This window comes from Saccopteryx bilineata, chromosome 4 (genome assembly GCF_036850765.1).
Source record: "Saccopteryx bilineata isolate mSacBil1 chromosome 4, mSacBil1_pri_phased_curated, whole genome shotgun sequence".
In the NCBI taxonomy this organism is placed as follows: Eukaryota; Metazoa; Chordata; class Mammalia; order Chiroptera; family Emballonuridae; genus Saccopteryx; species Saccopteryx bilineata.
Genome location: NC_089493.1, coordinates 54,751,161 through 54,778,960, shown reverse-complemented (window position 1 = coordinate 54,778,960; position 27,800 = coordinate 54,751,161). Strand labels below are relative to the sequence as shown.

General features: G+C 53.0%; 1 protein-coding gene across 1 annotated transcript; it reads left to right on the top strand.

Moving 5' to 3' along the window:
* The first annotated feature begins 1,774 nt into the window (after nt 1-1,774).
* PLEKHO2 (pleckstrin homology domain containing O2) lies at nt 1,775-26,330 on the top strand. The gene is made up of 6 exons (XM_066276105.1): nt 1,775-1,911; nt 8,487-8,636; nt 14,201-14,317; nt 18,989-19,093; nt 20,710-20,808; nt 23,152-26,330. Exons 1-6 carry the CDS (start codon nt 1,900-1,902, stop codon nt 24,163-24,165), a joined length of 1,497 nt encoding a protein of 498 aa, XP_066132202.1. The 5' UTR covers nt 1,775-1,899; the 3' UTR covers nt 24,166-26,330.
* Nucleotides 26,331-27,800: the final 1,470 nt, after the last annotated feature.

Here is a 27,800-nt window from a genome sequence, read left to right as displayed (position 1 = left end):
CTGCCTAGAATAGCTTGCTGCCCCTTTGTCCTGATTTTGGTGTCCTTCCTTTCCTCATTTATCCTCACATAGTTTTTTTTACCTGTTTACATTTCTCTCCTGATAAGGACAGGGACCTGGGTCCTGCCATTATCTTCTAACTATTAGCTATTAGTGTAGAGCCTGGCAATCAGTCAGGCCAATGAAGTATATATTTGTGTTGAATGAATGCATGTGGTGCGGAGGCAACAACCAGAGGGCTAGCCTGGGCTTGATGGGGAAACTGAGGCCAAAGTGGTTATCAGTGGCTCATTCCTCACAGTGGCAGAGCTGGCTGCATATCAAACCCACCTCGCCCCCACCCTCACCATGAGCTGAATCTGTGCAAAAATATGGATTCCCCAGGGTATCTGCTCTCCTATAGGTGGAATCTGAGTTTCCAGATACAGGACCTTCTGGATCTTCAGGCATGGGGTGCAACAGCTGCACAGCACAGCAAATTGATGGAATAAAGCCATGTGGTGGCTGCAAGAGATTGCCACATACACTGACTTTCTCAGATCTCCAGGCTGAATTTTCTTCATCCCTTTAAGTAAGAGAACCAGGCAGAGGCATGAGGGAAAAGTGTGCTCCCATTATCTTTTTGGCCCTGGGTCCCCAGGCTGCCCCTTGCCTGCAGAAGGCAGTGAAAGGAGAACTCGACCAAATGGTGCAGCTGCTGCTATGGCAGCCAGAGCCAAAGGAGGTCACCATTGATCCCACAGCACTTTATTCTTCCTGCTGAGACATGGGGATAGGGTTGACTTGAGAGCTAAGGGGAAAGAGGTGGGGTGGGATGGGGTTGGGGGAAGACAGGGGAGAGGATGGGATGTAGCAAGTCACTTTCTTTGGATTTCCGTTTCTCTAAGTATAAAATGAGGGTGTAAGGCGTAACTAACACCATTCTCTGCTGGTCTCGACATTTCAAGATTGTCAAGGATGTAAATTACCACCGAATGGGGGTGGGGGATGGGAGTGACCGTCAGATACTGGCACCAGAGAAGGGTACAGTTCTGAGCGCACTGCCGGACGAAGGTTGGAGAACATTGCATTTGGGGAACCCTGAGAACCAGGGGCAAAACCCCTCCCCCAAAGGAGCCCAGCCTCCCAGCCTCAGTTCTTCCGGTTATATTATTCTCCGGATGGGACTCAAGTTCCAGGCCCGGCCCTGTCAGGAGGTTCCAGAGAGAAGAGAACCAGGTCGCCGCCACTGCCCTGGCGTCGGGGAGGAAAAAAGAGGAGCCTCTCGGTGGCCTCATCTCTGGGCCGCCCAGGGCGCTTGGCCCTGTCCAGCAAACCCAGCCCACTCCGGTCAGGAGACCTCAAAGGCACAAACCGCCAGCGCCTCGGGAGCCAGCTCGGCCCTGCCCCACCCGGCCCCGGGCTCCGCCCCGGGCCCCGCCCGCACCCACCCCTCTCCTCCGACTCTGGCCGGAAACCCCCTCCCCCTTTTCCCTCCCGGTCTCCGGCACCCTTTATACCCTCCCAGTCCCCCTCCCTCCGTGGGTCGGGGAAGCCTCTCTCCGCCCAGTCCTTCCCTCTTCCTCCAGCTTGGGTTCCCAGTCCCCAGACCCCCGCCCGGCCCCGCCCAGGCTCCTCCCTCAGCCCCACCCCCGCCCCCCAGTGCCGCTTCCCCCACTTCCAGCCCCAACCCAGGCCTCCAGGCCCCGCTATTCCCCTCCTAGGCCCCGCCCCTAAGCCCCCGGAAGCCTCTCCCCGCCCCCGGCCCCGCCCCTCCGAAGTTTCTTGGGCCCCGGGCGGCCGGCAGGACAGAACGTCGAGAGCTGCCGCCCGGCCGGGCTTGGATGGAGGTGGCGGAGCCTGCGCGGCGCTTGGAGTGAACGGCAGAGCGGCCGATCGCAGGACCTCAGCGGACTCGCCATGGAGGAGGAGGTGAGGGCCGGCCAGGTGGGGGGCCTGGTCTTCGAGCCACTTGCGAAGGTTGGGGTCCCGGGCTCAGGCCCTTGTTCCAGCCAGCCAGCCCCTCTCCCGTGGGTCTCGGGGGACATTAGCACACCTCTCCCCACCCCCACCCCCCACGCAGGCAGAGTCTAGGGAGGGGAGTAGAGATCGCATCCCGCACTTCTGCGACCCATCCTCCTTCATGATGTCTTTGGCTTCTCTCACCAACTGTGAGCATGATTTTTTCCCATTGGATTGACCGGGCGACTGAGGCTCTGCTGAAAGTGTCCTGGGGTGCTGGGCTGGAACTCATCTTACCGCTGACTCTCCTTGTCAGCCAGATGGGATCCTGATGGGGTAGATTGTGTGTATTGTTTTGGGTGTGGGGTGGTGGTGGTGGTGGTGGTGGTGGTGTTGTTGTTGGGGTGTCTGTGGGCCCTGGAGTCCCTGCCTGAAGGAATCTTGAGGCTGTGACTGTCTGGTGGCCAGAGGACTGGAGAAGTTGCTTTTTCTCCCCTGTATAAGTCCCTGTGAGTGCCCTTTACCCTGTTCTCTCATCTAGCCTATAGTCAGCTCAGTAGGGACTGATCCTAGCCCCTGCCTTCCCCATACCCCTGGACAGGCTAGGTCTGGGAAGGAGTTGGGCAGCTGGACCAGCAGTGCCCTTTTGAGCCTATCCCCCCTCAGGACCTTCTTGGTCTGGGGTAGGGTCTGGCACTCTGACTCTAATCCCTTACCTGCAAACTCAGTTCTCCTAGCAGCCCCATCATTCAAACACACTGCAAACACACTTAATGTATGCCTGTGGAATGAATAAATTAGAGGAGGGTCCTGAAGACTTTTCTTCTTGTCTTCTGAGGGGATGTCAGCTTCTGCCCTAGTCAAGGGGGAGGGTATAGGTATATCTGTGCCTGCGTGGGTGGGGAGGAAAGATGTAGTGGCCTTCACTCTAGGGGCAATCCTGGCCACCATGGGAACCCTGAGTGGACCAGGCTGCCTGTGTCCCCATCAATGCCCATTTCCTTACTTCCTGGGGGCCACTGCCCAGGAACAGCTGGGGTGTCAGGGTTCCCTCCAGGCCAGGCCTTGCATTTCTGTGGGATGGTAGATAAGTCACTTCCCCTCTCAGCTTGTGTTTCCTCTTCTATAAAATAGAGGGCCTGAGGGCCTCCTCCCCAGGTCCTGACATGATTGTGGCCCCTTCTCTCAGAGTGAATGGAAATAGGGGCTAACTCAGTCCACTGTGATTTGCTTTGGTTTCTTGCTGACAGAGGTGGGGCTGCCTTCCCCTGCCCCAGGCCCCTGTTGTGGGGGCTGGCTGTCTTGGCCATGGCTCCTCCCCTTCTCCCAGAGGATGTGGGGCAGGATTACTCCATCTTCTGATCTGCTCTCGCCCCCAATTAAGGGAAGTTCTCCTGGGGCCTTCTGGGCCCATGGTTTGTCTTGTGGCCAGCCCAGCCCCACACTCCCTTTGGTTCTGAGTTTCTAACTTTGCCACCTACCGAATGCAACCAAAACTCCCAGCATAGCTGGGTTATCTAAGGTCTTGCTCACCTCTTCCCCACACAGCTAGGGGCTCCCTATCCCTTACTTCCTTTGACATCTCTAACTCTTTTCCTCCTATTTCTTCCCCTTGTTTCTTTATTTTTTAATAAACTTTATTGATTGATTTTAGAGAGAGAGAGAGGAGAGAGAGTGAGAGAGCAAGACAGAAACATCGCTCTTTTCCTGTATGTGCGCTGGCTGGGGCTCAAACCCACAACCCTTGTGTATTGGAATGATGCTCAAACCAACTGAGCTATCCTGCCAGGGCCCCCTTGTTTCTTTAGGCCCCAGTGTCTCATCTATGTGTCTATAAAACCCCTCTTAGATCATAGTGTCATCTGCTCTCCCCCATGACCCCAGGCTGGTCTCATCATCTCGCTCCCACATGGCTGCTTTCAGCTCTCCCCTAGCTTTGAGCTTCCTCCTCATGCCCTAGTCACCCTGGTGCCAAGCCCCATCAGCCTCAATGACCTCCTCTGTGCAGTGGGTTGACAGACCCTGTCAGGGCCCTGAGGCTTGGTGAAGAAGTACAGTCCAGGCACTGGGCATCTGTCCACTTGTGTTCTGAGGGCCTCATTTCCCCATCTATGAGATGGGGGAGATGGGCAATCCAGAAATGCAATGACATGTGCAGAAGGTTTGAAACCTGCAAATATCAATGTGGTATTCTTTTTTTTTTTTTTTTAAATCACCTTTTTAAAAATTTTTTTATTTATTTATTCATTTTAGAGAGGAGAGAGAGAGACACACACACACGGGGGGGCGGGGGAGCTGGAAGCATCAACTCCCATATGTGCCTTGACCAGGCAAGCCCAGGGTTTCGAACCGGCGACCTCAGCATTTCCAGGTCGACGCTTGATCCACTGCGCCATCAATGTGGTATTCTTGACACTGAAGTGGGGTTGAAAACCCTGGACTCAGGCTTTCCTGTGCCTGCCCTGGGATTCTACCCCTTCTCCTCTAAGGCATGCCTTTTCCTAGTCTGGCCTCCAGAGGCACCGGGCTGCTCAGTTGCCCTTTCCCATCTAGAAAACCCAGGACTGGTTTTGTTATCTTGAGCTCATCTCTGGCCCTTCCTGGGCTATACTTTCTCATTCTGTAGTGAAGGAGTTGAGAGCATAGGTCTTTGATACTCTTTGTATCTTTCCTTCTCCCGGCCAAGGTGTCTGTATCTCCTTCCATCTTCAGAGTCCTACCAAAACCCTGCCTTCTGCAAGGGCTTCCCAAACTAACCCCAAGCCCTTACTTACCCATTAGAGAGCTAGGACTGAGGTATCCCTCTGGGTAGGTGCTATGGCCCTCCCAACGAGGGCCTGTGCTGCCCCAGGGCAGAGCCTGTGCTTCCTCTGTCTGACTGCCCCTTCACGGGGCTCTGACATGGTAGGTTCTTAGCAGAGTTTGGTCAGAGCATTACTGGGTTTAGTCAAAGGGCAAAGATTGTCATCATAAGCTCCCTGTGATGTGAGGTGCCAACAAGTTTTCTTCTGCAGGTCTCTGCCTCTGTCATAGCTGTTTGGTGGCTTTTCACCTGTTCCCTTCTTTGCATAGAGTCAGGGTGACCTGGCATCTTTTCCTTTTTCTTTTCTTTTCTTTTTTCCTTTTAGATTTTATTAGAAAAGAGATGGGGCAAGAACGGGAAGTATCAACTTGCTTCTTGCATGTGCCTTGACCAGAAAACCTCAGGGTCTCAAACCAGTGATCTCTGGTCAACGCTTTATCCACTGTGCCACCACAGGCCAGGCTTCTTTTTCTTCTTAATGAGTGAGCCAGAGGTCTTCCCTGTCAGGCAAGGGAGCTAGGCTGGTGTCCGGGGTGCCTCAGAAGCTGCCTGTAGTAGGCAGGGGAGGGCCTGAGTGAGGATAGATGGGAGAGGAGAGGGCGAAACAGGAACAGTGGCCAGCTGGTCAACAGGAGGGGAGGCTGAGAAACTGGGCTGAGCAGGACAAAACCTCCCCTGTGAGCCCTGCCAAGGGGAAGGGCCACTTATTAAAACTTACTGGGGCAGAGTCAGGCCCCCTGGCGGGACAGTGTCTCAGGAGCAGGGAGAGGAGCTGGGTGAAGGGTGGCAGGCGAGCAGGACCTCCTGCCAGGTCTCCCTTCAGGTGGTTGGGGCTGTGATAAGGGAACCCTTCCCTGGGCTTTGGTTCATTCTGCCAGCCCCTCACTTGTCACTCCTCCCATCCCAAAGTGCCTTTTCACCTCAGTCTTATCCTGTCCCCTTGTCCCTAAGGCCCTGGACTGGCTTCTCGAGCCAATCTAGCCATGCTGTTCACTGGGCACTGCTCTGCTGCTCCCAGAGAGGACAGAAGTCAAGGCACAGATTTCTAGCCTTGTACCCTGGGGGCTTCCAGCTAGCAGGAAGTTTTCACGTGTCAGTGGTGAGGCAGGCAGGGGCAGTCACAAGTGGAGGAGGTTTAGAAAGGGGCGTGAGATCTGATGGGGTGATGAGAGGACCACTGAAAAGCAGGAGGGGAGCTTGAAGCTCAGAGGTGGGATACTTGGGCAGCAGCTTCAGGCCCCACTGTCCCTACTGCCCAATTTAGGAGAGACCGTGTATCCTACAGGCCTCGGAAGTAGCCAGCAATGCTGTAGTTATGGGTAGAGTGTGAGATGTGGGGGTGGGGGGCTTGTCCTTTCCCATTTCACCCCTTCCAGCCCTGGGGGGATGAGGTCCCTGCGGGTCAAACAGCCCATGGGGCTGAACACAGGTGATGTGGGGAGGGGTGGGAGTTGAGTGGATGATAGGATATGAGGGCTTCCGTCTTCTTCTAAATGGCCCCAAAGTCCCTTCTTGTCAGGATAGCTGATTCTGGCCTGTAGGCAAACCTTCCACTTCTCTTTTCTCTATCCAGGAAGACCATTTGGGACCATCCCACTTCCCTATTTTTCTTGTCATTTACAAGTTAGGGAGAGACCCTGAGGGGCACTCACTTTCCAAGGATCCCCTGGGGCAGTATGCCCAGCAGCTAAGCCCAGAAAGGGCCTTGTTTTACATTCTGAACCAGGCCCAGGGAGAAAGGGTCCCTGAGTCTCAGAGGGAATGGCAGTGAACAATAACAGCTATCATTTACTAACATTAGGATATCCTAGGCACTGCATTATATGCCATATCTTTATTCAGCAACAAACATTTATTGAGCACCTACTATGTACCAGACATAGTCTAGGCACTAAGGACATAGCAGTAAACAAAAACAAAACTCCCGCCCTCATGCAGTTATAATCTTTGCAACTTCTGTATATATCTCCAGTTCACAGAAGAAACTGAGGCTTAAGGAGATCAAGTGACTTGCCTCTGGTCTGTGTGACTTGGGCTTCAAAGCTCAGATTTCCAACTTCCAGAGTATACAGTTCAGAGGGGTGGGGGGCACAGTGAAAACCAGGTTAGGGCTTCCCTGCCATAATAAAAGGCTGTGCCCTGCCCAGCCCCTGACAGCTCACCACACTTCCATCTGCCTGGGCTTGTCCTTCCAAAGGCAGCTGTGGCCACATGGTATCCCCTGGGGAGAGGTGTGTTCCTTTTAACTGCGGCCACTTTTTTGAGCTTTATGTAAATTATCAAGAAGTCAAAATTAGTGCTAATTTCCATCTAGCATCCTCTAGATTCTGACACACTTTTGACTCCCTCTCCTTCACACTCACAACTGTGGGTACCAGTCACTGAAGCAAAATGGTTAGCAAATTGGGTTCTTTTTATTTCCATTTCAGATATTTCTTTTTTTTTTTTAACTTTAAAAAAATTATTTATTCATTTTAGAGAGGAGAGAGAGAGAGAGAGAGAGAGAGAGAGAGAGAGAGAAAGGAGAGAGATACAGGGGGGAGGAGCTGGAAGCATCAACTCTCATATGTGCCTTGACCAGGCAAGCCCAGGGTTTTGAACCGGCGATCTCAGCATTTCCAGGTCGACGCTTTATCCACTGCGCCACCACAGGTCAGTTCAGATATTTCTTGAGCTCCCATTTGTGTAAAGGAATAGTGCTGGGTGCTGGGGGCCAGAGGTGAATCTGATCCCATCTGGTAGGTATACACCTGGCACCCAGCTACCCAAGCAGGTAGTCAGGGGGCACAAGATGTCAGTGGCTGGCCTGGAGGCCCCAGGGCGGCCTCTATGTCTTAGGGCAGGACTCTGGTCAACGACAGAATCTTTGGAGCCCTCATGAGATAAGGTGGCTGCCCCAAAGTCCTGGACTGGGGTGGGGCGGAGGCCAGAAGAGCCTCCTCCTATTTTATAGGGGCAGAGGCTGGGGCTTCAGAAGGTGTTCTTTAGAAGGGCAGGGGCCGAGAGGCAGATTATCATCTGCCTGCTTCCCTCCTCTCATCCTTCTGATTCTGCTTAAATGCCCTCTCCTGGGAGGCTTTCCTGGGCTACCTTACCTGAACCAGGTCGCACACTGCCCTCTCTTACCTCCCCAACCTCTCTTCACCATTTCCCTTGTAGCATTTCACACTTGTTAATGTGTGTGTCTAGTATTTGTTCTGCTCCTCCTTCCCCAAATTGCCAGTTCTGTGAGGGCGAAAATCCATTATTTTTATTCTTTTTGCCTACTCCGCACTCGTGACGTTGTCAGTGCTCTGTACAGCATTTGCTGGCTAGTTGAATGAACACGTGGGAGGCAGAATGGTGGAGCGGGAAATACGTAGAATCAGAGTCTCAGTTTGAATTCTGTCTCTGTCTCTCCAGCTGTGTGACTCTGGCAAATTATCCTTCTGAGTTTGCTGTGATATATTGATAATGATGCCACTGCCTCGAAGGGCAGTTGAATGGGCTACAAGAGGCAATGTGTGAAAACAATGTGGTGGCTCAATATAAGGGGACTGCTGCTAATATTGTTATTGTTGCTGCTCTTATTACTGTTATTTCTAATACTGGATTGAGAATATTCACCTTGGGGGTTTTAGGGAAGCTCACATGGGAAGATGTCAGTAGGTACCCTGCAGAGAGACATATCCCTAGTATGGCCTGTGGACTGTGTTGCCTCAGGGTGGCAACTTTCATGGCATGCTCTGGTGCTCTCTTACAGGGTGTGAAGGAGAGGGGCGAGAAGCCTCGGGGAGCACGGACGGCAGACAAGGCTGGCTGGATCAAGAAGAGCAGCGGGGGCCTCCTAGGGCTCTGGAAAGACCGCTATCTGCTCCTCTGCCAGGCCCAGCTGCTGGTCTATGAGAACGAGGTGAGGACCTGCCTGGCCCTGAGGTTGGGGTGCTGGGACAGGGGCAAAAGCGGGCAGCCCAGGCCAGCAAGGGCATCCCAGAACCAGGACTGGAAGATCTGTTTCATTTTTGCCATGTTGTGCAACCTTAGGTGAGTACCTGATGCTCTCTGGGTCTCTGCAGAATGGGACGATACCTCTAGATCAGGGGTCGGGAACTTTATGGCTGAGAGAGCCATGAACGCCACATATTTTAAAATGTAATTCCGTGAGAGCCATACAACGACCTGTGTATGTTATGCATTATCCAATAAAAATTTGGTGTTGTCCCGGAGGACAGCTGTGATTGGCTCCAGCCACCCACAACCATGAACATGAGCAGTAGGAAATGAATGGATTGTAATACATGAGAATGTTTTCTATTTTTAATGTTACTATTTTTTCTATTAAAGATTTGTCTGTGAGTCAGATGCAGCCATCAAAAGAGCCATATCTGGCTCGCGAGCCATAGGTTCCCAACTCCTGCTCTAGATGCTAGTCTAGGGTTCCTGGATGAGGAGCTCTTTGGAGTGTATGTGATTAGGATGGTATGTCTTCTCAGCTGTACACTTACACTACAACTCCCTGGCCCTGGACTATGTTCCACATATGTGAATGCTCCAGAAAGCTAAAGCTTGCTCCATTTATCAGTGATGGTAGAAATAATACTTATTGCTCATGTGTGTTTGGAGCTTTCGTATGACGCTCCCAACAGTCCCTTCAGGGTGATTATCATGTCCTATTCTATAGACATGGATTCTGAGCCGAGGATGGCCAAATGACCGTTCAGCATCTCAGTGAATAAAGAAGCCAGGTCTAGAACCAAATCCAGTGCTCTCTCCACCTGCTGATGTCAGCACGTAAACTCTACAACTTGATTTTGGTGGAGGTCCTCTAAAATGTATTGACTCTTCTCTGCCCTCTTTAAAAGAAGGCACCAGCCTCCACTGAGTCTTTCCTTGGTGGCTCAGAGTCATTTGTGTTCAGACAGTCTATATTGCCAGACTGTTCTTTTCATCTTTTCTTTCTCCATAACATTAAGCTACCAGTCACCACTTCTGCTGTCCTGTGTGCCTCTCACAATCCTCCCATCTTCCCACTTTGGGCTTGTGCCCCTTCTCATTTCAGCAGGCTTAGAATTTGGACAACCAAGGATGCTAAAATTGTGTGTTAAGAGTTGACAAAGCTCTGGATGAAGTCCTGAAGAGGAAAGGTGGCTTTTACTTGTAAACGATATTTGTGTTTGCGGTCGAGGCTACAGAGGACCCATCCACTGAAAATGGGCATCACTGTATACCTTTGACAGATGGAGGACATAGGGAAGGACTGGCCGGGGGACAGAAAGGAAACCCTGCCTGGTCCTCATCAGCTTCTCAGTGTGCCTCAGGCTGTCTTGGCCAAGTCCTAATTGTCCCAGGCCAAGTAAGGTTGGGCACCCAAATCTCTGTGATGAAAGGAGCTACCTTTGGGAAGCACTTTGCCTTTCCTGCCCTACGCCCAGGCTCATGGAGTTGGGTGTCAGAGAAGCAGCTGGGTGAACTGTGCAGGCAGCCTCCCAGACGTTCTATACTGCTGCTCTCATCAAATGAGGCTGTGTGGTGGCGGCAGCAGGGGGATGTCTTTGCTTCCTAATAAAGGGGGTTGTCGAAGCTTCCTCTAGTCCCAGCTGCCTAAGAGTTGAGTGACATCCCCCCAGCTGTCAGTCTGTCAGGAACTGCCAGACTTGTCCTAGGCTGTCTCTTCATATCTGGCCACAGCTGGAAAGTGGGAAGGATTTCACATCACCTAAGCATGAAAAATCTAAATCACACTTATAAAAAAATCACTATTGAAAATCTCAGTGCAGCTTCAAGAACTTAGCTCTCAGAGGTGGAGAGCTTGGCACAAGAGCAGGAATTGAGAAATGCCGATTAGTTCAATTCCTCTTTCTTGATGTAAGGAACTAGGCTAGTGGGAATGGCTCTTGGCTGTTTCTTTGCTGTCAGTGCGGTTGATGTTCCAAAAATGCTGCCCCCACCCAATTCCTGATGGTTTGTCCATTTTTTGGAGCCGCAGAGGGCTGGATGATTCAGCATTTCGGGTGGGAGGAGACCCAGATCAGGCAGCCGTGGGGAGCAGGGTGGTGGAGATGGATTGACTTTTTGTGTGGGTCAATAGTTGTCCAGTTGTGGGCAGCATGTGCACACGGGCCGGTGAGCTTCACTCTCTGCAACTGGAAGTCCTCTTCCAGGCAGCTCCCTCCTTCCTCTGGATGCCCAGACTGTGGGTACTTCCTGGGATCTCACTCCGGGTCAGGCATTCAGGCCAGCAAACTGGTCCTATATGTGTTGCTCTTGAGGGCTGCCCCTTTGTAGGGCACTGTAGGGGGAACAAAAAGGAGAGCAGACATGCAACATATGATAGAGAAAGGTGGCCTAGCAGGTAGTGAGGACTGTTTTTCCCTTGGCAGGGTGTCCCTAGAGCCTAGTCCGGTGCCTGCACCTGGCAGGAGCTTTGTGGATGGGGGACCTCAGAGAAGGGAGGGAGCACCAAGGCTCGGACTTACGGGATGGGCAGTTGAGCTCCCTGGACCAGGTGGATTTTACTCTCCCTGTGTTGAGTGGGAAACGTGGAAGCAATTGGAGACTAGGGTTTGGAAAGAGATGTGTAGAGGCAAAAAATGGAAAAGAAAGCTGACCGATTCTGGAAGGGAAAAATCAGGCTGCCCTGGCGATTCCCCTTTCCTTGAGGGGCTGAAGGGAGGGTGTGTCAGTGATTATACACCTTAGCTGTACAGTCATCTGCTTTGAAAAATACTTTGATGTCTAGGCTCCATTCCCTAGGTATCCTGATGTAATTGATCTGGGATGTTGCCTGAGCATTGGAATTTTTAAAGGTCCCAGTGCCATCAAGGTTGAGAACCTACAGGTTCTCAAACTTTTGTATACATCAGAATCAGCTGGAGGGCTGTTAAAGCTCAGGTTTCCAGGCCCATTCCCCTAAGATTACTATTCAATGGGGATGGAGCTGGAGCATTTGCATTTCTGACATGTTCTCAGGTTATATTGCTGCTGCTGAATCAGGTGCTGTACTGGGAGGGCCACTGGTGCGGAGCAGTCTGCAGCTAAGGCACTGCCCCAGCCTCCTCCTCCGCTGGGAGCAGTGCGCTGTGCTGGGAAGAGCTCTGGCCTGGGATCCAGAGGATGTGGGGTTGAGTTTGGCCCTACCTCTTATATTTGGGTCTGTGCCCCTAGGTCAGATCAGTTTGTCTCCAAGCCTCATTCTCTTCCCCTATAAAATGAGGCAAATACTGGAATTCTAAGCTTTTAGGGTGATTGAGAAGCTCAGAAGAATCAGAGATGCAAAAATGCTCTCTTAAGTGTCAGGGTTTCATAATACAGTTGTCTCTTGGTATTCACAGGGGGCTGGTTCCGGGACCCCATGGTTAACAAAATTCATGGGTGCTCAGGTCCTTTATGTAGAATGGCATAGTATTTGCATATAACCTACACACATCCTCTCATATAGTTTAATTATTTTAGCTTACTTATAATACATAATAAAAAGAAATATATATATGCTATGTAAATAGTTGTTTAATGAATAATGGCAAGAAAGAAACATTTGTACATGGTCAGTAGACAAGCAACCCTAGTAGGCCTCACTACATAGTACATCAGCAACAACGTAACCTTTTTTTTTCAAATATTTTTTCTGAGAGAGAGAAAGAGAGAGAGAGAGGGAGGAAAAGCATCAATTCATAGTTGCAGCACTTTAGTTGTTCATTGATTGCTTCTCACATGTGCCTTGACTGGGGGTGAGGCTCCAGCCAAGCTGGTGACTCCTTGCTCAAGCCAGTGACCTTGGGGTCAAGCCAGCGACCTTTGGGGTCATGTCGATGATTCCATACTCAGGCTGACGACTGGATGCTCAAGGCAGGTGAGCCCACACTCAAGCCAGCAACCTTGGGGTTTCAGACCTCAGCATCCCAAGCTGACGCTCCATCCACTGTGTTACCACCGGTCAGGCTCAAATATATTTATTCGAGATTGGTTGAATCTGTGGATGTAGAGCCCTTGGCTACAGAGGGCTGACTGTATACGTGGATTCATAGAGGGAAATTGGGGTATTTCCTCTGTAAATATGTAAGTCACTGCTTTCCAGATATTCCACCCAAAACTGCAGAGCACTGAGGATTCCCTGGATGGGTGCTTTTGCTGCCTCTCTGTGTGCCATCCCACAGCAGGTGTTTCCTTCACCTGTCGGCCAGTTTCCAGGGCAGTGTCTCCCCTGCCTCCGCCAGCACAGGGCCTGCTTCTGTTTCCCTGGAGTCTCCAGGGTGAGACTGCCACGTCCAGGAGACTGTTCCCGCTAGGTCTTCCTGGAAGAGGAACCATTTGATCTCCATTGAGGGAGCTTGTCCTAGTCAGCTTGCCAGAGTGTCAACTGGTAGAGAAAACACTCAGGTGCCAGGGCTGGTGGGCAAAAAGGGAGTCTAGCCAGTGTTCAGGGGTGGCCTAGAAGAGGTTGACCACTTTCCTGGCCACTGGTCCTTCTACTGCTGAGGCCTCAGGATGAGAACCTGGGGGTGGGGTACTCTTAAAAGGGACCCTTTCGCTCTCTGTTGTGCAGGCCAAAGAGAGTGGCCTCTCTCCCCAAGCCAAGGGTCAGTGGAGGAAGATGCCAGTGGAGAAGTCAACTCTGGATCCCTGTGGCGAAGGCAGGGCATGTGGCCCCTAATGTGCCTTGTTCTCGCTTTCTTCCCTCTGTGCTTCTCCCTCGAAAGACTTTCTTTCTTCCTCCCTCCCTCCTTTCTTTCTCTTTCTCTTTCTCTTTCTCTTTCTCTTTCTCTTTCTCTTTCTCTTTCTCTTTCTCTTTCCCTTTCTCTTTCTCTCTCCTTCCTTCCTTCCTTCTTTCCTTCCTTCCTTCCTTCCTTCCTTCCTTCCTTCCTTCCTTCCTTCCTTCCTTCCTTCCTTCCTTCCATCCATTGGTTGATTTTGAGAGAGACTGAGAAAGAAACCTTCATTTGTGGTTTCCCTTGTGTTCATTGGTTGCTTCCTATATGTGCCATGACCAGGGATGGATTTCACAACCTTGGTGTTTCAGGACGATGCTCTAATCAACTGCGCTACCTGGCTAGGGCTGGGAAGCCTTTTCTTTTTTCTTTCATCTTGTGAACTTGCTCCCTCTTCCAGGCTACATTTTCCGGATGTCTCTGCCTGGTCTCTGGGCCTACACAGGTCCCCAGGCACGTTTTTCTAAGCCTCTCAGCTTCCCCTGTTTTCTTTTATAGCCTTAGGCACATCTGGGCCAGCCCTGCTCCCCATCTCGTTCTGTGCGCCCTGTATCTCATGTGCATGGTGAGCTCTGAGTGTGTCTCTCCAGCCAGCATAGACCTGCTGGGCTGTGAATACCTCATTTTGGTGATTGATTGGCAGCCCGGGGTCCCCCTTTGAGCAAGTGATGCTTTCACAGAGTGGACCAGGGTCTGAGGTGAGGCCTGGGTGTTTGAGGGTCTGAGTGTGTCCAGCTGTCACCATTTCATGTCCCCTCTGTGTCCTTCCCAGGATGAGCAGAAGTGTGTGGAGACAGTGGAGCTGGGCAGCTATGAGAAGTGCCAGGACCTTCGTGCCCTCCTCAAGCGGAAACACCGATTTATCCTACTGAGATCGCCAGGGAACAAGGTAGGGCTGTACCCGCTGTGGCCTGACCTTCTTCCAGGCTGGATCCTGTTTGGGAAGATCACCCTGGGTGCTCTGTAAGACAGGCTGGGGGGCCCTGGATGCAGCCTGTGCATTCTCTGTGGAGTGCGCCTGAGGCTCAAATCTGGGGCTGCCACAGGTTTTGCTCATTTGTCTTGCAGTCTCCCCAGCCCCAGGTTGATAGGAGATGCATTTAGGGCTCTGTTGAGAGCTCTGTTCCCCTCTCCCCTTCCAGGCTCTGAGGCCTCCTTCCCTGGCTGTAGTTGGAAAGTAGCCTTTAAGAGGTGGGACTCTTGGCCTTCTCCCATACCCTGGTCACAGGAGGCCCAGGGCTAAGGCAGGAAAGCTGGGGATGAGGCCTTCTCCGTCCCACAGGCCTCTGACACTGTGATGTAGTCTGGGCCAGAGGGGAAGGTGTGTCCCAGGCCTTTCTGGGTGGCTTCTCTATCCTGGATTCGGTGCCTGGAGACATGTAGCCCGCCAGCTTTCCTCCCCTTGCGCTTTCCTTTCTTGGCAAATGCTGGAGAAAGTCTCTTGTCTGAGAGGTTCTTTCCCTGGGACATTCTGTTTGTGCAGATGAAGTTTGCTGTTTGTACCACATATCTCTGGCAGGGAGTCTGGGTGAGTGTTGACACATGGTGTAGTTTCACAGATGTCGGGGGGAGTCAGATTTGAGGCTGGCGTGTACAGCACCTCTTCTCTCGCCAGCTCTCGCCCATCTGCAGCTGGGTCACGCCTCTTCCTGACCTCTGCACGTCATGTGGAGCCTCCCAGAGTTGGACTGAGTCACAGAGGCTGGGGGTTGGGGAGCGGGTCTGGTCGGGCCTGCTGGAGATCATTCTGTTTCTTCCCCAGATTTCAGGGCCGGGATCCCAGTCCTGTTGGCTCTGGGCCTTGGAGGAGACCCTGCTGTTTTACTCACTAACCCTTTGTCCTGCTCTGCTTTGGGTGGGGGCAAAGAAGCAACTGCAGGGCTCTGACCCTGGGAGTGGGGGTGTGCCCAAGATGGGGGCAGGCTTATAGTGTCATGAGGGTTTATGGGGCTAGGCCCAGGTTTCACTTAATAGCTGCTGCTTAGGGCTCTTTGAGGAAGAGAGCCATAGTTTGGTCCTTCAGGCCTGGAGCGCCTATGCTGTCCTGGAGGCCTGCTTTCTCTCTAGTGGGCGCTATATTTGTATGTGTGTGTTTGAGGGATATGCAAAGTTTGTTATGCGTGAAGGTCTGTCTGCACCTGGGTATCGGGCACATGTGTGTGCGCCTCTTTATGTACAGGTGTGTGTTCACTTGGCCACGGCCTGTCTGTGTGTCTCTTAGTGAGCCTATATGGACATGGAGCAGAGGGGGCCTTGCTTCTGCCTCTGCCAGTGCTGTTCTGTGAGCCGCCTCCTTTCTCCTGTTCTAAGGATCAGATGGTGGTAGGGTAGGAGGGTCAGGCCCAGTGCAGGTGGGGCATCTCCTTCGGAGAGGCCTGTTTGTGCAGCTGTGTTCTCACCTGCTTCAGCCAATATTCTCCCTTCCATTCCCGGTTCTTCAGAGAGCTCAGGTTGGCTCTGGGTGACTCTGGGAACAGGATGACCAGTCTGGGAGTAGACTGTGGGGCAGTTGGTGGGGGCTGCAGAGCAGTGAGGGGACAGTACACACTGACCAGCTCAAGGGTCCCCTGACCCTGCCTCCACAGGAGCTCACACAGAGGGCACATGGGGGACGCCCAGAGTACCACTTTCCCTGCATCCTCTCACCGCCTTCCTAGCGCCCTGGATGTTCCCTGTCCTCAGTGAGGCGGCTTGCTGGCTGTGAGGTCACATGACCCTAGCCATCTGGTCCTGAGGCCGCCTCTGTTTCCTTCTAATCAAATAAACAAAGACTCCAGTGTCTTGCATGCCCCTTTCCCTCTGCCTCCCCATCCCCACGCCCTTCCATGAGGTCACAGGCAGACGCTGCCAGGAAGCAGGGTGGCCTCTGCTGGGCCTGACTGCCCTGCTGGTCTCAGCCAGCTTGGCCTTTTCCTTTTTCCTGTCTCCTCTCCCCCTCCCTCTTTCCCCTCTCTGCCATTTTGTCCTCCCCCCTTTCTCAGCTGTGTTGGCCTATTCTGTGGCCAGACCTGTTAGCTCCTAAAGTCCTTGCAGGGCCTTTGACCCTGCGGCTTCTTAGAAAGATTTGGGCGGGACCTGTGTAGCCCATGGCTCGTGAGGATATGGGGTGGGGTGGCCAGGAGGAGCAACTTCTTGGTATTCTGCTTATCCTGTTCTGCTCGCCCTTGTGGGATGCCTGGCTCATTCAGCCACAATCACGGGCTCCTAAGGGTGTAGCAGGGTCCCATTTAACCTTGTATTCTCCTAGGGGAGCCCTTTGGCCAATACCCTCCCCCTAGCCTGCCTCAGGTGGTGGGCTAGCCAAAGGGGAAGGTCGCAGTTTGGGTTGGGCCCAGTGGTTGGTTCTGTACTTGTCCCAGTGAGGCCCCGAGTGGAAAGACCGGTGCAGGGTACTGTCCAGGGTACCACTGCAGTTCGGTGAGCCTAGAACTCTGTGATCTTGACTCCCAGGCCAGTGCTCGTTTTCTACCCCCCTCTTGCTACATCTACTGCTGAGTTCAAGTACATGACTCTCAGGCTCTCAGGTTCTCTCAGGTCCCAGACAGGGACCCCACCAACTCAGGGACTGCGAGCAAGAGCAGCAGGTGGGCTTGGTGGGGCTGGCCCTGGCCCACCTTCTCACAACCCCATCACAGGGTTGGGTGGGCTCTCGCAGAGTCCTGATGCAGTGCTGTCCCTCCCTGAGCTCCCAGCAGCCCCGATGGCTGGGCTGAGAGGCAGTTGCCAAGGTGCCCTGGGGTTTCTGACTTAACTGCAGATCTGCTGCCAGGATCAAATTTACCCTGGTCATGCAAATGAGCATTTGGCTGTGCCTGGCATGGGGAGGTGGGTGGGACCCAGGGCCCTGTATGAGGAGAAGAGGCGGCAGCCAGGAAGAAGTTATATAACGAGGCTGCTGAGGGGCAGGCGGACTTCGAAGTTACATAACTGGAAGAGTGGCGGGAGGGAAGGCACCAACACCAGGGCGGGGGATGGGCGGGCTGGCGACCCGCCTAACAAAGAACTAGGGCATCTTCAGGTCAGAGAGTGGGCAGTAGCCCAAAAACGGGGCAAGGGAAAGAACCTTGGACTAGTTTATTCATTTATTGGCTCATTCATTTAGTAACTATTTACTGAGTACCTACTATGTGCTGGGTCCTGGCTTTAGTCAGGTTGAATTCCCTCTGCATTTTTCCAGATGAGGAAACTGGGGTTGTTTTGTCCAGAGGCAGGCCATAGTGGTAATTTCTACCACAAGTACTCTGTGCCCAACTGCACATTTAACACTTTAAATATGTCAGTGACGCTCACAGCTCCATGAAGCAGGTTGGACGAGGACACTGAGGCTCCAGATCAGCCCACTGAAAGCAGTGGTCTGTCTAGCTCAGAGGCCCTGTTGCGATGTCTACCCTGCAGAGTGGCTTCTCAGTTTGCATGGCCTTCCTCCTTCCATCATTTCCAGTCTGACCTTGGGGCCTGGCAGGGAGGCGGTTCTCTGAGCTGCCCTCTGATTCTAACAAAGGAGCTCGGAGCTTCTGCTTGGGATGGAAGGGGCCTGTGGGTTGGGGTGGCATGGGGTGTGGAGTCAAGAGTCATGGATTACTTTAGGCCACCTTGGCCAATCCCATCCCATCTGGTCAGCCTGTGTTTCCTCATCTGTATAATGAGGGGGTTGGAATTGACCCCAGTGCCTTTTTTCTCACTTATAGTCTATGATTCGAGGCTAGAAAGGAGACTCTGGAACTTCTTTACTTGGGGCCAGAGCTGAGTGTGGGGACCACTGGGGAGCTGATTCCATTGGGCCTTCATCAATGGACACCCCTTGTGTCTGTCACCTCTGTTACCTCACCTACTCCAGAGAAAACTGGAACCCAGAGGTCAGACAGCTAGCCTGGGGCAGACAGTCACATGAAGCAAAACCAGGTCTGAGCTCTTTCCACAGGGCAAGGCTGATTCTAGTCTAAATCTCTGACAGCTGCATGCAGGGAGAGAGCCCCTTCTCTGCTGGCTCTGTCCCTTCCCTTCCCTTCCCCTCCCTTCCCCTGAGGTCCCGGTGTCAGACCTGTCATGGGAATTATTATTATTATTATTTTTTAATTTATTCAGTTTTAAGAAGAATCTTTTTTTTTTTTTTTTTACAGAGGCAGAGATAAATAGGGACAGACAGATAGGAACGGAGATGAGAAGCATCAATTATCAGTTTCTCGTTGCGCGTTGCGACTTCTTAGTTGTTCATTGATTGCTTTCTCACATGTGCCTTGACCGCGGGCCTTCAGCAGACCGAGTAACCCCCTGCTGGAGCCAGCGACCTTGGGTCCAAGCTGGTGAGCTCTTTGCTAAGCCAGATGAGCCCGCACTCAAGCTGGCGACCTCGGGGTCTCGAACCTGGGTCCTTCTGCATCCCAGTCCGATGCTCTATCCACTGCGCCACCACCTGGTCAGGCTCATGGGAATTATTTTGGTTTTATCCTAGTCAGCTGTGCCAGGGCCAGCTTTGGGATCTGGGGTTGGAAGCTTCCTTAAGACCCCAAATGTGAGCCTGGTTAAACATCTGCCATCTACCCACCCATGCCCCCTGCAGGTCAGCGACATCAAATTTCAAGCACCCAGTGGGGAGGAGAAGGAATCCTGGATCAAAGCCCTCAATGAAGGCATCAACCGGGGCAAGAACAAGGCTTTCGATGAGGTGCGGTGAAAGTCCTGAGGACAGCTGTGTCCCCTTTCCCACTGTGTGTGAGCTCAGAGAGGACCCTACCCCACCTCATCCCGGATAACCCTCGATTATGTCACTGCTACAAACACTGAGGCATCTGCTGCTGTTACCTCATTTATTCCTCACAATATCCCTCAAAGTAGGTGGTAGCATTCCCACTTTAGAGATAAAGAAACTGAGATATCAGGAAGTTAAGTGACATGTTTAAAGTGATAACATGGGTAAGTGGTAGGGTAGAATTTAACCGGTTGCCATGCAGCTCTTCCAGCATTAGCTGGAAACAGCAGGTGGGCCCAGGCCAGAGAGCGTGGACGGTGGCCTGAGAGCCAGGAAGCTCACTTTTCAGTTTGGCCAGGTTGGCTCTAGCCCTGGGCCTCCCTGTTGGTCTGCAGCGGCCCCCCATCCCCTGTGTTATAGTGGTGATGGTAGCAACAGTGGACACAGTCAGGTTTGAGACAGGCAAGGTTTCCCAAGGGGAGCATTGGGCAAGATCTCTTAGGGAGGATTGTCTTTGACATCGTGGATTTTTAGCTATTTGGGCTAAAATGGACCCAGAGGCTATGTGGGGTGAGCCTTGGATTGCAGAAGCCTGAGACCTGAGAGAAGCAAATCTTTCCAGGGCTCCTATGTCTTATGTGACTGTCATGCTCAGTGCTTCATTAGCTGGGGAAAATACTCCCATTTTGTGGCACATGGGTGATGGAACATATTATGGGTATCGGAGGCCAAAAGAGCATGGGGCTGGGCCTCAGCCCGCAATCTTGGAGCAAGGTCAGCCTTTCTGAGGAACAGAGACAGTTGAACGCCCAGGTGGCCGGAGCCCTGAACCTGACCTGGGAGCTGGACAGTCTTAGCCCCACCCCGCCATCATAGGGACAGGCTGCTCTGGGGTTCAGAGTCTGGATTTCCTATGTGAATCCTACCCTGTGGCTTCACCCTGAAGCAAGTTGGACAGAAGAAGGGGATTGTCAGTGGTGCCCCAAGCCTGGAGGCTGGGCAATCAGAGGCCTGGGCACAGGGAATTTGGGAGAAGGTATGGGCAAGGGGAGGGTGAGCGAGGAGCCCCTTTCAGGGGGCTACTCTTCACCCCTTTTTGCTGCCCTCTAGATTCCCTGACCCGAGGCGCAAAGGCCTTGCTCTTTCCAGGCCTATCCCCAGGGGTCCTGGGAGAGTGGCTGGGGCCATAGCAAGGTCTATTCTAGAAGAAGGTACCAGGGAATCATGGACTATCATCTCCTCCCCAGGCGAAGCCCAAATGCAGCCTCAGGGCTACTTATATATTTATATTAGTAGTAGACTGAGGAACAAGGATTAACAGCCCATGTTTAGGCAGGAAGACTGAGGCAGAAAGTGTAGCTGCAAAGAGAGGGCGAGCCTCAGACTGCCCAGAGATGACAAAGCAATGTAGAGACAGGGAGAAGAGCAGAGGTCCAGACATGGGAGATGCTTCAAAGAGAGAGGCAGAGGTGGGGCTCGTGGCCCTGTGCGGTGAGGCTGTGGGCATGGACTCTGACTTTGAGTTAATACCTGGGCATCTCCTTCTCTCCCCAAGCCTGATGGGGACTGACCTGGTTCCTTCTCCTTCCCAGGTAAAGGTGGACAAGAGCTGTGCCCTGGAGCATGTGACTCGGGACCGAGTGCGTGGGGGCCAGCGGCGCCGGCCACCTACAAGAATCCACCTGAAGGAGGTAAGACTCTGTCCCCAGCTTGGACAGATGGGAAGTCAGCTGAGCCCGGGACCCCAGCTCCTTAGGATGGCAGCCAGGCTTGGAGTCCTCTTTCTCCTGAGGACTCCTAGAGCTGGTCTCCTGAGTTTACGCGGGAGTCTGTGTGGAGGCACGTGTGTTAGATGTGCTCGGTGTGTAGGGGGTGCCTGTTGCGCTTGAGTTCACACCCTGGCCTGAGCCAGAGTCAATGCCAGAGGGAAACTGAGACCTGAGTTAGTCTGTGCCTCTCGGAGCCCAAGCTTCCAGCTGGAAAAAAGACTTGCTCCAGCCTGACCTGTGGTGGCGCAGTGGATAAAGCATCGACCTGGAAATGCTGAGGTCGCCGGTTCGAAACCCTGGGCTTGCCCGGTCAAGGCACATATGGGAGTTGATGCTTCCAGCTCCTCCCCCCGTCTCTCTCTTCTCTCTCTCTCTCTCTCTCTCTCTCTCTCTCTCTCCCTCCTCCTCTCTCTCTCCTCTCTAAAATTAAATAAATAAATAAATAAATAAATGAAGACTTGCTCCAACCAGAGCTGTGTCTAATATTTGTACAGAGGACAGCTCTGGGAGGCTGGGGAGGAGGGACCACAAAGGCCCACTGACACTTGAACTGACCCTTGAAGGATAAGACAGGTTTTGATTGACAGATGTGGTGAGAGGGAGATGCCCGGTGGATGTGAGCTGAGGCATGAGGCAGGAGAGTTCAAGGTGTGTGCGTACCTTTGACTAGGAGATCTGTCAGGGGGGTGGGGTTAGTGGGAGGAAATTGTGGAGACCTTGAAGGAAGGAACTGAGGACTGGATGGATAGCAGGGTGTGTTCCAATTTGAGGCCCAGGGGCGGGGGTTGAGGGAGGGAAAGGCAGGGGACCAGGAAGAAGAGGAGCCGCAGGGCCTCCAGGCTCTCAAAGGGGTTGAAAGGGAGGGTCCAGTGGAGAGAGAGAGACTGGGAAGCAGGAGTCACCTGGGCTCTTGTGATTGACTACAGGGCTGGGGAAGCAAGAGGACAGAAGAGGGGGGTTGTCAGTGGTGCCCCAAGCCTGGAGGCTGGGCAATCAGAGGCCTGGGCACAGAGAATTTGGTAGAAGGTATGGGCAAGGGGAGGGTGAGCGAGGAGCCCCTTTCAGACCGTTGCTGCTGCTGGGGGTGGACGGTGGGGTAGAGATCTTGGTGACCAGGAAAGAACCTTAGCAAATGCTATGTTTGGAGAATGAGGGGCAGGAGGAAGCCAAAGAAGAAGAGTCCAGAAAGGTGAGTGGCACATCTAGGGAGAGAAGGGCATAGGACCCAGGGGTCATCAGCCAGGTTGGCAGCCACAAGTCATAGAGGCAGGTGGTGTATAGCATATTTTCTCAGAGGAGTCAAATTAGGGCTGTGATGGGTACAGAGCTGGGGTGCCGGAGCAGGGAGAACCCTAGGAGGAAAGAAGGAGAAGCGAAGGGGCCAAGGCCATTGGAGAGCTGGTTTTGAAGTGAGGCAGCCTGTTCCTGTCTGTCAGCTGAGGGGAACAGCCTGCAGAGGGAGTAACCAGAGGGGGAAGGAATGCCTGAGGTGGGGGGTCTAGGAGATAGGGGGGTCAGCCTGGGAGGACAGACCCCTTGAGAAGAATTCAGGGAGGGGCTCTCATCTCAGTACCTGGAGTGTGCATGTCCGCCAGATCATCTGTGTACATGTAAAAGGGAATGAGGGTCCCAGCCGGGACTTCCACCACCTGAGGGACCATGGGAGAGGCCTACTGCTCAGCCCTGCTCCAGGGCCTCTGAGGCTCCCTGAGATAGTCCCTGTGATTGTGTGTGGCTGCTGGCTGTCCCTGTGGGTCCCTGGGGCCAGGTTGGTAGCAGCTGTCTTCTTGGTGCAGCTGTTCCCCTCTGGCAGTCAGCTGTAGTCTGGGCTGCTTGTATCTGGGGCCACATCTGTTGGTGTGAGGAGACTGGGCACAAGCTGCGAGCAGCTGGGCAGGCAGGGGCTGGAGAGATCTGGGCCGGCGGGCTGGGTGTAGGCTGGCAGACTGGACAGCGGTCTCCAGGGAGGGAAGCAGAAGTGAGTGAGCAAAAGACAATTCTAGAGACCTATACTGGGTCCTGGTCCTGTCGCCTCCTGCCTGTGGGAACCCTGGGATACCCTGGCTCTGACTTCCTGGCCTGTGGTTCTGAGGCAGAGAATTCTATAGGGTGAGAGAGAGGAGAGGACTCATCAGAGGGTGTGGAGAGTGGAGGTCTGGGAACCTGGGCAGTCTAGATGGGAGGGCGTTAGTACCCTTATAGGTGGGCATGTAAAACTCAAAGGCCATTCATCCAAGATGATTTACATGTGCTGCCCCCCACCAGGTAGCCAGTGCAGCTTCTGATGGACTTTCACGCCTGGACCTCGATGTTCTGGACAGCAGGCCACCAGTGTTGGCCCCTAGCAATGATGTCAGTGCAGCCCAGCCCCGGGAGACACCCCGGCCCCTCATGCCTCCTACCAAGCCTTCTCCAGCACCTGAGATGACCGTACTGGGTGACAGAGAGGAAACTCCCATGGGCGAGAGAGCCCCAACTCCTGTCTCAGCGTACTCTGAGGCTGACTCTGAGAGCCGAGAGGACTCAGAGACCCCAGAGGGAAAGGACAGTCCCTCTGAGCAGCAACCCAGCAGGGTCGTACCTGACAAACTGAAAGTGACCTGGGAGAGCCCCAGCCCTGAAGAGCCCCCTGACCCTAAAAGTGCAGAACCACCCCAGGCGCCCTGTTCTGAGACTTCTGAGGCTTTAACCAAGGAGGGTGGGAAGCCCCCGACACCGCCACCCAAGATCTTATCAAAGAAACTGAGAGCCTCCATGAGTGGGGTGGAAGCTTCAAGGCCAGCCCGGAGTCCTGGGCCCTCTGAGACCTCTGCCCCAGGCCCAACACAGGTCTCATTGAATGGCCTGGATGACAGTCCTGAGCCTGTCAAACCAGCCCAGGCTGCGGGCACCCCAGGAACTCCCCCAAAGAACGCAACATCTACAGCACAGTTCTCCTGGGACCTGCCACCTCAGTTCCATCCCCGCTGCTCCTCCATGGGGGACCTGCTCGGTGAAGGCCCCCGCCGTCCACAGCAGCCCAGGGAACGGCTGTACCGGGCCCAGCTGGAGGTACAGGTGGCTTCAGAACAGACAGAGAAACTGTTGAACAAGGTGCTGGACATTGAGCCGGTCCCGGTGAGCGCCGAGACGTTGCTCAGCGAAGCTGTGGAGCAGCTGAGGCAGGCCACCCAGGTCCTGCAGGAAATCCGGGATCTGGGAGAGCTGAGGCAGGAAGTACCCGGCCTACGAGAGAAGCAGAAGGAGCTCGTGACGCTCTACAGGAGAAGTGCACCCTAGGCTTTCCCGACCTGAGCACGGTCCCTCCTGGCTGGCCCAGTTCATCAAAACCCAGCCCTGCCAAGGAATGTGCATCTGTTCAGGCTGTTGAAGGGCCATCGGACATGTCAGGGTTTGGCCAGGACCTCAGAGGCCCCTGGTATCCTTCTTGCCCTGCCTTTGCCAGTGGTGCCAGGCACCACCCAGGGCCGCTGTCTGGCTATATGGCCTGGCTGGCTTCCGGGCTCTGGCTTGGGCTAGGAGCACACACTCAGGACCTCTGAGCTTGCATGGTTCCGAACTGTCCCAGGGCTTTGGCACAGCACTGTGGGTTCTGGGGGTGGCATCATCCCTGCTCCTCACCACCAGTAGTTTACATTCCTGACTTCTGAATAGAGCACAGCTGAGCCCCCCACAGCCTCTACGTCCAGATGTCCTCAGGCAGACAGCCTCATGGCAAAGATAGCTTCAACCTCTCGTAACCAACCTCTCACCCACCTCTTTCTAGTAGCTGCTGAGGCCTTGAGTCTAGGCTGTAGGTTCACTGCTCAGCTAGACCTTGAGCCCAGGTGTGGCCTCTGAAGGCAGGTAGGAGGCATCAGTGTGAGAAAGCCATTTGCTGTGTGGCCCCACTCTGGGCTTCACTCTTTGTAGGCCTCCCCCTCTGATGACCAGCACTGGAGGACTCCCCAGTGGAGGAGGAACTTGAAAGGTCTCTAGTCCCTGCCTCTGGGTGAGCTGTGTCCAGTCTTGTACATTCCCGTAGAGGTGAACTTCAGAATTGGCCATTGTTGACATCGGAAAATCCTGTATGTAACTCATTATTAAGAGAAGCTACCCCAACTTCTGTGCCTCCCCAGATAGCATTTATATCTGGGTCTGTGATTCTTCCACAATTCAGAGAGGTCCAATATTCCAGTCATTTCTTCTAATGTTGAGGGGGTATGCTAAAGCCTGAAACCACACCCTTCCCTCTTTCCTTCACCCCTCTGGCTCGGGCCTCTATTGGACTGCTCTTCCTGAACTTCCTATTGAAAGGAACATTTTCTCCTGGCCCGTGCCTGCACCCTGGCCTTTCCCTAGCCCCTCATCCCATCCCCTCCCTATCAACCCTGGCCCTGGGAACACATCCTGTCTCTCTCCTGCTGTAGCATCTGGACTGAGGGCAGAGCCTGTAGGTGCAAAGGCCCTGAGGACTGCAGCCTCTCTCCCTGGGGCCTGTGGGAGTGAGAGCAGCTCCTGACAGGCTCGCTCAGGGGGTTTCTGCATGTGCACTTTTGTTTACGGAAAGAGGACTGGGAGGGCCACAGCTGTGTGCTCTGGCCTCTCTGCCCACTGCCCCACCTTCTGCCACCAGTTGTGCCCACTGAGGCCTGCCAGTGCAGGTTGATGCCTTCTTTATTGTACTTCGACATTGTTCTTGAGGGTAGTAGCCAGGGATCAGGAGGGGCAAATGGATGTCTGCTCTGCTGCTTGTACTGGACAGGGTATGAGCAGCAATGTCATGGCCCATGACCCCCCTTGGATCTCCCCAAACCGCACTCCTTGGATAAAGTAGGCTCCCATGCCACAGTCTGCCTACTCCTCTACCTATCTTCAGTATGAGAGCAAGAATGTCATCAAGTACACTTATTCCAGGGACCAGCCATTCTCTGAGGGCTGCTGGGGCTTTAGCAAAGTCACCTGCTTCCAGGTGGCCTAATGCCATTGAATCCTATGAGGTCCCCATGCCAGGGCAGCCTGGGCCCAAAGAGGGATGCGAGCTTCCGGGGGAGGAGAAGGATGGAACATATACAGGGGCTGCCTTGCCCGCCTCCTGAAGGAGGATGGTCTTCCATGTCTTCTGCTTATGAAGCGCCTTTCTTATCATGTTTGGCAATAAATGCCTTTTTATGGAACTTTTCTGCTGCAAGCCTGTTTGTTGGTGTGGGGCCAGCTCCAGGGCGACCTCAAGGAGGCAGGGGAGGTGGTTGACCACTGGCCTCACTGGTCATCTCAGACCCCTTCTAGAGCTGGAGTATTGCCCTCCCACAGGGGTCCATCTGCTAAACTCAGCCAGGCCCCCAGTATTACCTGCACACATGTTGATACAAGCTGAGGGCTGTCATGGAAACAATGGTTTCAGTTTTTGAAATTGTCTGGAGATAATTTTGAACAGAAAAGTTGCAAGAATAAGAATAGTACAAAGAAAAAAAAAATAGTACAAAGAACACCCTTATGTTCTATCCGGATTGATGCATTGGTTTATCTTTTGAGCACTTTCTCTCTTTAGCATACACATAATTTTTTTCTGAATCAGAGAATTAGTTATCATGGCCCCTTACCCCCGAATACTTCAGTGTATATTTCCTAAAATAAGTATATTTTCTTATGTAACCATAGTACAGTTACCAACTTCAGAAATTTTAACACATATTTATAATAGTTACTGTTCATATTCCAATTTTGTCACTTGACCCAATAATACCTTTATCATATTTTTTCTCGTCTGTAGGGTTGGATATTGTATACATGTCTCTTTCTTCCCAGTGATTTGAGGGAGGTGGGAGGTAGAGAGAAGCATCAATATGTTCCACTTAATAGTTCCATTTAGTTGTGCACTCGTTGGTTGCTTCCCATATGTGCCCTGACCAGGGATTGAAGCCGCGACCTCAGTGCAGGGACAACGCTCTATCCACTGAACTACCTGGCCAGGGCCGCATACATCTCTTTAGTCTCCTTTCATCTGAAATGTTTCCACAGCCTTTATCTTTCATGACATGGACGTTTTTGAAGAATATAGTCCTTCTCAGCCCTTCATTTTTAAATAGAACATTCCTCACTTTGGGTTTTTCTGAGGTTTCCTCATAATTAGATTGAGGTTGTGGATTCTCAGCCATGAAACTGCACAGGTGCTACTAGGCCCTTCCCAGGGCATCCCATCTGAAGCTGCATGCATCTGTGCCCCTCACTGATGGTAATTTTGATTGCCTGGTCAAGATATCTGATTTTTCTGCTGGAGAGTTATGACTATTCTTTTGCAACTAATGAACAATCTGGGAGACATTTTAAGACTCTGCGCAAATATGTTGCATCTCATCAAATAAACCCCTACATTGAGCCTCCATTGAGGATTCTTGCCTGCAGAGGTGTTTCCTAAGATGGTTCAAAGTGATTCCAACTGTTATTTTAACCTCAGAGCCTGGTCCACTCAGGGGTGAGCCTGGGGCCCGCGTTATGCCCATGGCACCCCTAATACATCTCAGCAGAACCCCAGGACATCACTGCATGTTCTTTGGCAGCCCCTTGGCCAGTGGACAGAGCTCCAAGCCAAGTTGCCAAAGTTCAGGCTCCACCCAGAGACGGTGAGGATCAGCTTCAGGGGGCCTCAGTTTCCTTACCCATGAAAGGGGAGTTTCAGTGCTCCCCACTCCCCTATGTGGGAAAGCACTGCTGTGCTCCTCAGAGGCTGCCTCCCCTCCTCCTCTGAGAGCTGCTGGACAGTCCCAGTGGCCAACATAACAGGAAGCACCTGATCCAGGGCTTATCGACTATGGCTCTGACCCTCACGTCCCTCCTGAATTCCCCTGGCACTGGCCTGACATGCAGCAGCCATCCTGAGTGAGTGGCCTGCAGAAGCTGGGGCACCTCAGGAAAATCACTTCACCTTCATGGGT